The 12,717-nt window shown below is 32.6% G+C and overlaps 1 protein-coding gene across 1 annotated transcript in view; it reads left to right on the top strand.

Moving 5' to 3' along the window:
- The window catches only part of LOC139511007 (chitin synthase chs-2-like), an 85,755-nt gene that overhangs the window by 33,324 nt on the left and 39,714 nt on the right, over positions 1-12,717 (top strand). Inside the window, exons 16-21 of the mRNA XM_071297572.1 lie at positions 420-506; positions 3,980-4,052; positions 5,713-5,768; positions 7,783-7,932; positions 8,185-8,311; positions 8,669-8,845. Coding sequence (XP_071153673.1) covers positions 420-506; positions 3,980-4,052; positions 5,713-5,768; positions 7,783-7,932; positions 8,185-8,311; positions 8,669-8,845 — 670 coding nt within the window. The remainder of the gene's footprint in view (positions 1-419; positions 507-3,979; positions 4,053-5,712; positions 5,769-7,782; positions 7,933-8,184; positions 8,312-8,668; positions 8,846-12,717) is intronic.

The raw sequence follows: 12,717 nt of genomic DNA, 5'->3' as shown, positions 1-12,717 counted from the left end.
ACTTACAAAGGTCAACACGACGAATGCCACTAGTAGTGATCGAATCCCAACATCACCTGATCTCCCAGTTGCTCAGTCTATAGTTCACTATGTAGAGTTTTGTGGATTTTAATTTTTGTCACATTCTTGTTTTGTCATATGTTCTCTGTTATTTGGACTTATGTTTTGAATAACCTCTTGGTAACTTCCACCTTTTGTTTTACCGTAGAATAACGCGAAAATAAGTACATATGTTAATAACATCTTTATATATTTTGTTGTATGTATATTTGTTTTTTTACCTGATTATTCCATTTAAATATACTAAAAAAACCGTTATATTGACGAAGAGCAACCACAGTAACAACATTTTCTATAGACTTGCATGTATATGATGATTTTTCCTAAAAATGTATCACTTTCTTTATTCTTGATTTTAGAGCACAATGTGATTTACGACAGTCAAAGAAAGTTCGGACAATATATACCAGACAACTGTCTCAAGATCTTGGAAAATCTTTAAAAAAGTAAACATTTCTTATATTTTAAAGACATTTTTCGACATGTTATGTATTAAAAAAAAAAGAAGCAAACAAATATTATGTACAACAAAAGCTTATTTTTAAAACGTATAACATAACGAGAAATACATGTAGATATCATTATTTATCATATATTTAGTACAAAATGCAGAAATTTTGTGTATCGTATAAAGGTTCTTTTTTTTCCAATTTGTATCACCTACCCTATACCACATTACCCGTATCACATAGTTAAACCCGTGTCGCATACCGGGCGTTATTTCATAATTATATCGAATGACGTCAAAGTTTGACATACGACATCCAGTTGCTGTATTTCCCGGCATTATACGAATGTAACCTCATGTAGTTAGAATTTCAAAAATATACTTGCAAGAGAAAATGGGTCATTTGCCTAAGAAATTTTAGTTTTCGAAATATTCAAATCTAATTAAAACTTATTTACCGCGTTCGCTCATTTTTTATGCTTGGTCGCTGTCCCACGCAGGGACCAAACATTAAAAATTAGTGACTGCGGAGATTTAATTTTGATTAGAATGCTAAATATTCACATTTTTGATATAGCAAAATTGCAACCCTGTCGAATATGTGGAGTTCATATGTAATATGTAGTAATTATTTTGAATTTCTCTTAATAATCTTTGAATAGATGATACTTGGTGACATTGTTGCCCACTTTTTTGTAAGCAAATGGGATTAGAGTGAAGTATAGTAGTAAAATTTAACAATATTAGGGTGGTTTGTTTTCAATTCTAGGTCGTTATGACTATCATAAAAAGAGGTATTAACCCTCTTGCAGCCGGAGAGACAAATATGTCCTCACCAGCAGTACCGGAGGGACACATATGTCCATGGTTAAATTTCAATTATGCAAGTATGGAAGGAAATATTCGCCATAATTATACAATTCTTAATTTGTGAAATGCAATTTCTTAATTCGTAACATGTAATTTCTTGATTTGTAACATGTATTGCTTCCATCCGTTACATCAATTTCTACATTTCATGATTTGTAAAATGTAAATTCTTAATGTGTAAAGTTTAACACAATTTCTTAATTTGTTCACGTATTATCTTCATTCGTTACATGAATTTCAAAATTCCTGAATTTGTTCACGTATTTTCTTCATTCGTTACATGAATTTTAAAATTTCTTAATTTGTGAAATGTAGTTACTTTGTTTGAGTCACGTTCGGTGAGATCGCGTCTATAAATTTTTTACCGCTGCCAGTCAATGAGAAGTTCCGTTTCTTAAGAAAAACTACAAGTTTCAAACCAACATGTCACAAATCAAGAAATGAAGAAATTCACATGTAACGGATGGAAAAAATACATGTTACAAGTTAAGAAATAACATTTTACAAATAAATTTTTTTTGCATGTTTACGAATTAAGAAATTGCATTTCACAAATTAAGAATTGAATAATTATGTGTGTGAGTTCGTGGTCTAGTGGTTAAGACCGATGGCTACAGTGCTGAAGGTCCCGAGTTCGATTCTCACTCGGGGTGCTAAAAATATCAGCACATCAGAAGGGTAGTTTTCACCCTCTCACACACATCTCTGGTACCCAGACCGGAGTTTAAACTAGAATGGGTACTTTGGGGGCCTCGGTTGGTCAAAGTTGTCCCCTGCTTTGACCTGGAGATCAATCTTCTGATATCTCTCTGGTTTGTATGTTTCCACCGAGTGGCCTGGTGGTTCCCTCCGAGTTCTTCGGCTTCCTCCACCATAATAACAGACTTCCCTGTGTCTCCTAACACTCCCTCTGTGTTGGGTTGGGGATTGTCCTGGTGGTGGGTTGTATATAAGTTAGTGACACATCTCCATTAATCCTGATAGGGAGTGTACATGGATTCCACTGTACCCTCGCAGCAATCGAGGGGTGCTCCGTTCACGGAGGGATCTTCGTACATACATACATACATATGGCGGATAATCCCTTCAAGATGCAAGCTTCTCATCTATGCTGTATGCCAACAGTCAGATTTGCTCTAAATGCTTCAGTTTCAGAGATATAAACCAAAAAACTGCATTATACACGATGTACTATTTTTAGCCATGTTTGCCATATTGGTTCGCGGGCAGGGTCATCGGACATATTTTTTAAACTAGATGCTCTTATGATATGATGATTGTGGACAAGTTTGGTTACATTTTGTCTTAGTAGTTTCAGAGGAGAAGATTTTTGTAAAAGATTGCAAAAATTTAAGAAAAATTGGTAAAATTAACTATAAAGGGCATTAACTCCTGAAGGAATCAACTGACTATTTTGATCATTTGACTTATTTGTAGATCTTACTTTGCTTAACATTGTTGCTGTTTACAGTTTATCTATATCTATAATAATATTCAAGATAATAACCAAAAACGGCAAAATATCCTTAAAATTACCAATTTAAAAGTGGTAACAACCCAACAACGGGTTGTCCGATTCATCTGAAATTTCAGGGCAGATAGATTTTATAACCATGTCAAATTTGCTCTCAATGCTTTGGTTTCGGAGTTATAAGCCAAAATCTATATTTTACCCCTATGTTTCATTTTTAGCCATGGCGGCCATCTTGGTTAGCTGGACGGGTCAATGGACACATTTGTAAACAACATACCTTAATGATGATTGTGGACAAGTTTGTTTAAATTTGCCATAGTAGTTTCAAAGGAGAAGATTTTTGTAAAAGATTACAAAAATTTACCAAAAATTGTTAAAAATTTACTATAGAGGGCAATAACACCTTAATGGGTCAATTGACCATTTTGATCGTGTTGACTCATTTGTAGATCTTACTTTGCTGAACATTATTTCTGTTCAAAGTTTACCTCTATCTATAAAAATATTCAAGATAATAACCAAAAACAGCAAAAATTCCTTAAAATTACCAATTGCAACAACCCAACAAAGGGTTCTCCGATTCATCTGAAAATTTCAGATTTGCTCTAAGGTTTCAGAGATACAATGTAAAAGGCAAAATCTACATTTTAACCCTGTGTTCTATTTTTAGCCATGGCAGCCATCTTGATTGATTGGCCGGGTCACCGGACACATTTTTTCAACTAGGTACCCTTATAATGATTGTGGTTAAGTTTGGTTTAATTTCGCCCAGTTGTTTCAGATGAGAAGATTTTTGTAAAAGTTAACGACGACGGACGCAAAGAAAAGCTCACTTGGCCATTCGAGCCAGGTGAGCTAAAAATGTGGTGCACACTGTTAAATAACCCGCCACGCCTGTTATTCAGTGTGTACCACATTTTTTATGTTCTTTCTTCATAGACAGAAAAAAATATTACAGTCATTCCTTAATCAATTTTACAAATTAAGCTTGCTGTTCGGTGTGAGCCAAGATTGGTGATGAAGGCCGTAATTTGACCTATAATGGATTACTTTTACAAAATGGGACTTGTATGGACAGTTGTCTCATTTGCACTCATACCACAAATATGTAGATATTTTTTCCCCAGATTTTCCTGGAGTGTCCAAGAACCACACAGAGACAACGCAAATACACATAAAACTGTTATTTCATACTTTAAGGTAAGTCAATGTGCAATGTATGGATATATCGGGAATAATATGTATACGAAAAAAAACCCAAAAAAAACCCAACCGTAAACACTATAGAATATTACTGTTATATCACTTCATATATTTTAAAATTCTTTTATATACCTCTAAATTAAGGTGCCCATATCGTCAAATTGTCATATTTTCCTGTCACAAATATGTACGTTATTCTTTATGTTTGATATCTTTACTTTACATTGTAGCTGAATATAAATACCTTTAAATGAAAACAACAGTATTATACTGCTGTTCAAAAGTCATAAATCGATTGAGATAAAAACAAATCCGGGTTACAAACTAAAACCGAGGGAAACATATCAAGTATAAGAGGAAAAAACACAGAAGTAACAGAACACAGAAGTGCAACAAACAAAACAAACAACAATGCAACAGTCATAGAAACGAACTATTAAATAAAAACTGCGTTATTCCTGACTTGGTACGGAACATTTTCAGAAAAAAATATGATGGATTGAACCTGGTTTTGTGCTAGCCAAACCTCTGCGCGTTATGGCAATTTTAAATATACCGTTAAAATGACAACATAAAGAGACCCTAATGTCTCTCAATGACTTGCCATGATTCCTAACGATACAAATCTTTACACGTGTACATATTTGTGCATTCTATTCGAATATGTCTTTATTTGTTCGTTCATACAAGTATGTTGATGCTTTGATTTGTGCTCGTTATAAATTGTAAAATAAGTCACTTGAATTTTTGCAAAAAACGTTATAGGGACATTTATTTACCATACAACTGCGGCTTGTTGAACTATCTCTAATATTTAAACAACAGAAAATTTATCTCTTTAGTGTCTGAACAGTGTTGATTGAAGTTAGATGACATAAATATAGAAAGCATATAAAATCAGCAAAAACATTTCTTTACTTTCTCCTAAAATTTTAAAATGCTAAATTTTAAATATTTAAAAAATATGTATTGTTGATACAAGTTTTGTTTTAATGATATATACACAGCTACTTTTGCATAGGTACTATTTCTGTACTAAAAATTTGTAGTATTGGAAATCTACTTTTAATATTCAGTACTATTTTGTTACTCTAAAATTATTGTAATATTTAGGTACCTGTATTTTACAGTACTTTATTTGTACTTGAAATTTAGGTACTACAGATTTTTGGTTATATTTTCAGCATTTTGAAAGTTTTTTCTATTTCAAATCTCTCAAAGTTATGATTTTCAAACATGAAATATTGTATTATTTCTGTACCAAAATATTAAGTACAAATCAAGTACTGTAAAATACAAGTACTTAAATATTGCAATAGTTTTAAAGTAAAGAAATAGTACTAAATATTAAAATTAAATTTCCAGTACTGCATTTTTTTAGTACAGAAATAGTACCTGCGCAAAAGTAGCTGTGTATATGTTCAGCAGTTTTAATGTAAACTATTATGATCAATCTGGTATCTAATTGGTAGTGTAAAACTTCATCAATAGACGTTAAACCACATACAACGCCATGACAACTATTATTACAAAATTGACAAAAAATAAATTGACCAGAAATATCGTCCGCTATCTTTGGATATACGTAACTGCAGTTACGTATATAACATTTACCCAAGTGACGACGTTACGTTAAACGACACAATATTTTTTCCAGGAGTCAATGGACAAACTTTTGTCGAAAATGAAACATGCAGAGGCGCATTTTGTCAGGTATTTAAAAATGTTTATTTTATAACGGTTACGAATTAGCTTCTCTTATTGGATAAAAAGGGGCCACATGAAATTCTTTATTCTTCAGTAATAAATTCATCAGTCATAAACAGAACAAAACGGACAAAAAACCTTATCGTTATCGGTCTTTTACATGTTAATGACCATGAGGCGTAATTTCTCTGTTTAGAGATATTTGATATTAAAGTTGTTGAATTGTTTACCATACGTTTTCGTAAATGTTAAATTAATAGAAAACTTCATTTAGTGTTCATGTATAACTAGTACTACGACTGGTCTTCGGACTTCACTCTTTGCTATATAAATCGTACAATAACTCGAGATCACTGTCTTAGTCAAAACAACTGTCCTGTGGGCAGTACATATATTACGATGATGACCAGTTTTTCAATAAATATTATGTAAATAATTATGCCTACGATAAATGAATAGAAGTATAAGGCCATTATATATATATTTGTTCGACATTTTGGTTCGCCTTTCTGTTATTTCTCCCGTTTGTCATATATTTGATTAAGATTTGCTGTAAGGTAAAACATGTAAATTTAAACTAAACTATGTAAATATACACATCATAGATACCATGATTGAAATTTTGTATTTTCGCCGAACTCGCATTTCGTCTACAAAAGACACAGCAGTGATGCTCGATTAAAATGATGTTTAAAATTCCTAAATATCATAAAAGTTTTGCAAAATACAACTAAAAAGTAAAATTAAAGAAAAAAAAAAATCCAACAGCTAAGGTAATCTATTCCTGAGTTAGAAAAGCCTTATTTTTTCAAAAATTCAAAGTTTTGTAAACAGCTAATTGATAATTATGACCAAATCAGTGATAATTCGTGTCAACTCAGAAGTGCTGACTACTGGGTTGTTGATACCCTCAGGGAATAAAAACTCCACCAGCAGTAACATCGACCCAGTGGTTGTAAATAGATTCATCGTAATCATAGATAACAGGATTGAAATATTTTATTTTCACCAGACTCATTATACATGTTTATGCCTATAATAATGTTACAAATAAACTGCACCAGATTCGCATTTGGACAAGTATAGTTTACCAGGATTATAATTTAGGACAGAGTCAATATTTATAAAGCCAAACAAGTACAATGTTGAAGAGCATTGAATGAATGTCACTTGCTGGCGTCTTTGCTAGATTTAATCACAACCATGATACTGTAAATTCAGGAATTCTCATGATGATTTTTTTATAATGCAAATATTACTACAGGGTGAACTCCCATTAGGTATATCGGATATTAATAGGGTATTCGCAATTACAAATTTTGCATTTTTTGTCTTCTCTCGGAAAATCGCAATGAAAATAAACGCTACAATTTCTGAATTAAAATTAATACTTTCAAGTCGTTTTTATGGTTAATATACATGAAGTCGAGTATTTGGTTTTGTCAGTTTTTATGGACTACCTTTATTTTCCAAATACAATTCACGAAACTAAGATTAGTATTTTTATATAGATATCTTTTATTTAAAAAATTATATATGCCATTCTCATTGTTTGTCTTAACTTATGCTTTAATTTTGTTCTTTTATAAATTATAGATATAGATAAACAGGAAGAGGTTTGTATGCGCATAACTACTGTTTTTCCTGTAGCAGTTTCATTCTTCTATCCCGAGTAAATTATTTTGTTGATGGCAGGTCTATTTTTTTTTTTTTTAGAATTTGATATCATGGTCAATCGTGGAAACCACTATAAATATCGAAGATATTATTTTGAGATATGAAATGGTTTGGAGTTTTCCGTTCGTTTGATGTAATATGGCGTTGATGTTGCCATTTGATAAGGAACTTTTCGTTTAAAAAAATTGTTTGCGAGATAAAGACATCCAAAAAGAAATAACCGTTATTCGTGACCGAATGTTCAACTTTCTTGTTTATGCAATGTCATATTATCACTGCGCTTTTTCTAGAACTATGTGTATTTTAATTTTGTGAAATGTTTATTTATTTATTTAATTTAAAGGTGTATCAAGCCAAACGAACAGAAGCAAGGGGATAATTTCAATGCCCAATATGTGAAAAAGCAACTGTTATATAATGGTATAACTGAAATAGCTAAAATAAGAAAAAATGGTTATCCAATCAGAAAAACACACATGGACTTTTACAATAGGTAAAACATATTTGCTAATGGCTATTTGTCTTCAAAATATTTAAACAAAACTATTTTTCAATAAAATATTTTTACTTGAGAATGTTAACGAATCGTGCAAGATCAAATGAACAATGATTAAAGAATTCATAAACCGAAATATCATAAGGGATAGGTATTTGGAATAAACAATCAAACAATTAAATTTTCAATGATACATCATAAACTGCTTGTTTTACTACGAATTCATGATGAATACAAAATACATTTCAGATTTTTTGTTCTTCATTCTGAGTTTTCTAAGAAGCATCCGCAAAATCCTGCCCAGACCAACAAACTGTTATTAGACAAAGTTATACCGGATGACCTGAAAAAAGAGTGCAAAATTGGAAAACATAGAGTAAGTTACTTGACCAAGAATATATTTCATCATAAATTTTAAAAGTTGTTTTTTGATATTTTGACCAAACGCTATCATGTTCTTCTGTATATGCATCGCTGAGAACACATTTTGTTTTGCTTTATCCCGTCAAGATGATCACAATCAATCTGCGAATATTTAATCAATTTTTATCTATTAAAACTTGTTGGAATGTTCAATATTTCAAATCTTACACATTTCTTGTGAATATTTTACTTAATTATCGTCCAAAAATGATATAATTATTACCAAGACATACTTATGTTTAATATACTTTTTTAAAATATATTTTCAATATGTTATTATTGGAGTACTAAATAAATACTTATATTGCAGGTCTTCATGAGAGAACCAGTTCACTTGTGTTTAGAAAAACAGTTATACTATCGCGAAAAATTGTCCGGAATTTTGCACACCATGTGGTTAGGTATGAAAGCAAGAACATTGTTTAGAGAAATGAAAAGAAAAGTAGAGTTTGAAAAAAAGAAAGAGAACGACGAGAAAAAGAAAACAGTAAGTAAATGTATAAGAGGATCAAAAATATTTATTCTGTGTTTTAAATACAAGGAAAAATATCACACTGATTTTTTTTAAAAGGTATAAAACAGAAAGGATAGAACAGGACAGTTTTTTTTAATACGTTGTTATTCGTAACTTTTGTTTTTAGTTCACCTGGCCCAAAGGGCCAAGTCAGCTTTTCTCATCACTTGGCTTCCGTCGTCCGTCGTCATCGTTCGGCGTCGTCTGTTAACTTTTACAAAAACCTTCTCCTCTGAAACTACTGAGCCAAATTTGACTAAACTTGGCCACAATCATCATTGGGGTAACTTGTTGAAAAAATGTGCCCAGTGACCCGGCCAGCCATCCAAGATGGCCACCATGGCTAAAAATAGAACACAGGGGTAAAATGTAGATTTTGGCTAATAACTTTGAAACCAAAGCATTTTGAGCAAATCTGACAGGGTTTAATTGTTAATCATTTGAAGATTTATCTGCCCTGAAATTTTCAGATGAATCGGACAATGGGTTGTTGGGTTGCTGCCCCTGAATTGGTAATTTTAAGGAAATTTTGCCGTTTTCGGTAATTATCTCCAATATAATTATAGATAGAGATAAACTATAAAGAGCAATAATGAACAGCAAAGTAAGACCTACAAATAAGTCATGATTAGCAAAATGATCAATTGACCCCTTAAGGTGTTATTGCCCTTTATAGTAAATTATTAACAATTTTCATAAATATTTGTAAATATTTACAAAATGCCTTTCTCTGTAACTACTGTGCAGAGTGCATTATATGGGACGAAGCCCAATAACAGAAGAAAAATCAATAAAAAAAATCAAAAAAATCAATCGGGAAAATCTTCCCGAATTTTTCATTGTACTAATGAACTCAAAATCTTTCAAACTTTTTTATGTCATGTTTTGAATTTCCGCATCTGCGCAGATATCTACAATGTACTTCCTTTTTCCGGTCTCGTTCTTATGAAACTTTGAGTAAAATATATATTTATCAGTCTAGTATAAAATAGAAAGGAACGCAATACCAATTTCATTTTTAATAATTCCTTGATATAAAAAAATGTTACCTGATGATAGCATAGCGTTTCTTTGTTTACATTGCATATGACGTCATAACTTAAATAACGTCAAAACTAAAATCCCTATGAACAGAACCAAAATCGGAAACGTTACGGTATTTCCGTTTCTTTTTTTCAACAAATATTTAAGTTACAAAAAAATAATTCATACAGACTTCGTCCCCATTCACAGGTAGCGCCTGCCTCATAAAAGATAGATATATTGTTAACAGAAAGAGTGATCGGTAAAGTAATATCAACAAGCACATCACGATCACCAAAACACAATCTTGTCATGAATCCATCTGTGTCCTTTGTTCAATATGCACATAGACCAATTTTCTTTCTTAACGAGCAAAAAAATAACTGTTCCGAAATAACACAAAATGAGTTCTTATTGTAGAGAACATAGTATACAATAAGATATGAAGATTATATTCCTAATTATCATTCACCTAAATGCTGAAATTAATTACAAAACAAATAAATGTACTGTATAACTGAAAATGAAGTTTGACCCGATAATATATTGCTTTATAGAAGAGGGACGAAAGATATCAAAGGGACAGTCAAACTCATAAATCTAAAACAAACTGACAACGCCATGGCTAAAAATGAAAAAGACAAACAGAAAAACAATATTACACATGACACAACATAGAAAACTAAAGAATAAACAACACGAACCCCATCAAAAAATAGGGGTGATCTCAGGTGCTCCGGAAGGGTAAGCAGATCCTGCTCCACATGTGGCACCCGTCGTGTTGCTTATGTGATTACAAATCCGGTAAATAGTCTAATTCGGTAGGTCACATTCATGAAAGGGAAGGGGATTGTAGTTACGACGTAAGGAACATATCCGATATCATTTGTGAAAAGGTTATTCCATAACGGTCAACCAACTCGTGATGGCGTCCGTAAAATTTACGAAGGGATGATTTCAACTTCACCATTTGGAACTCTTGGTTTAATAGCTTCCTTGTGAGCAGTAACCCTCTATCAAGAAAATCATGATAAGAAATGCAAGCACGGGAATATCGTATCAATTGGGAGATATATACCCCGTATGCAGGTGCTGCTGGAATGTTGCTACTTAGAAATGGAAAGTTCACAATTGAAAGCTGAAATCATCTCTTTTGTCGTAAAGTTTTGTTTTCAACCGACCCTCATTGTCAATTTCTAGATTAAGTCAAGATATGAAGCCGACTTAACTGTATCTGTAGTATCCTTTATCTCCAATTCGATGGGAAAGATGCGTTCCACATAGTCACCAAATTTTGAATTGTTTAGTGAAAGAACGTCATCTATATAGCGGAAAGTAGAGTTAAAGGATATTGTTAACTTCTTCTCTTTCTTCCTAAGAAGTTCCTGCATGAAGTCAGCCTCATAATAATAAAGAAACAAGTCGGCAAGTAGAGGGGCACAGTTTGTTCCCATTGGGATGCCGACAGTCTGTTGAAAAACACGTCCTCTGAACGTTACAAATATGTTGTCAATCCAAGAAATCAAGCATCTTGATAATATCGGTTTCAGAGAATTTTTTGTTTGAATCAGAGTGATTCTTTACAAAGTATGATTTATCCCTCCTAAGACAAGATACTTGTATCTACGTTGGCCATTCTTTTTTATGAAGCAAAGTAATACCAACTCTTTCAATTTGTCTTTTAGTTTGGAATGTGGAATACTTGTATAAAGAGTAGAAAAGTCAAATGTTTTAATACTGTTACAAGTTGAAAGAGAGTTAGATTGTATGCACTCTAAAAGATCTTTGGCATTTTTAAGTATCCACATCTGATTCACGCCACCTCTAGAATAGGCAGTTTCACAATAACTTTGAAGCCCGTCTTTGATTGCTGATAAAATGGATGTTAATAATTTAGAAAGAGGTTTCGTGGAGCACTTGGGAGACCCAGCAATATACCGTTGTTTGTAAGGACACTTATGTAGTTTAGGTATCCAATACAGTGATGGAAGATCCAGTTCTTCATCTTTGGTTGAAATACCAAAGGAACAAAGAACAGACCTATGATTATCCAGGATTTCCTCTTTGGTAAGTGTCGTGAGGGTATATGTTGAGTTTCCCAGTGAATTGTCTATACCTAATTCGTTTATCAAGCAATTAATGTAGTGACTTTTACAGACAAAAACGATGTTATTTGGGGCTTTGTCTGCGGGGACAACAACATATTTATCATGGAGGTCGGATAAGTGTTTAGCAACATTTGGGTCTTTAAAGATTGACGTAGCATGGGCATTGATGGACCCATTCAGTTTTTTGATTCTGATTTGTATTAACGACTTCACTGCCTTAATCCATTCGGATAGAGTGTCTACGTCTTCCTGTTCACGTTTAGCCCATTGCCTGGCATAATCCTGGACTGAGTCCATCAAAATTTTAAAGTTGTATTTCCAATTGATGAATTTAGGCTCACGATATTTCGGACCTTTCGATAACACATTTCGTAGAGAAGTGTTATTAACAATGTTAAGGTCACCGGTAATAACGTGGCCAGCAGGATTATATGTGAATTGGGAACTAGCACAAGTGCAATCAGGAGGTTTAGACTTGCAGTCGTCAATATCAAAATTCTGCAAAACGCGTTTGTAATTGAAAATTTTAGTTGGAATAGGTTTGGTATAGGTATAAGAAATTATTGGTACAGACTGGTCTTTGAAATAAGGAGGTATTTTCGATTGAACTAATTTATGATGAAGGATATTGCCTATGTTGACGCCATCGAGACCTTTGTTGGCAAAGGAAAGATTTAGAAAAGATCTTTTCTCTTTTTCATCTTTTCCAATGCG

Source organism: Mytilus edulis, chromosome 2, assembly GCF_963676685.1.
Source record: "Mytilus edulis chromosome 2, xbMytEdul2.2, whole genome shotgun sequence".
Lineage (NCBI taxonomy): Eukaryota > Metazoa > Mollusca > Bivalvia > Mytilida > Mytilidae > Mytilus > Mytilus edulis.
Note: the sequence above shows the minus strand (reverse complement) of the source record. Positions and strands in the feature narration are given on the sequence as shown.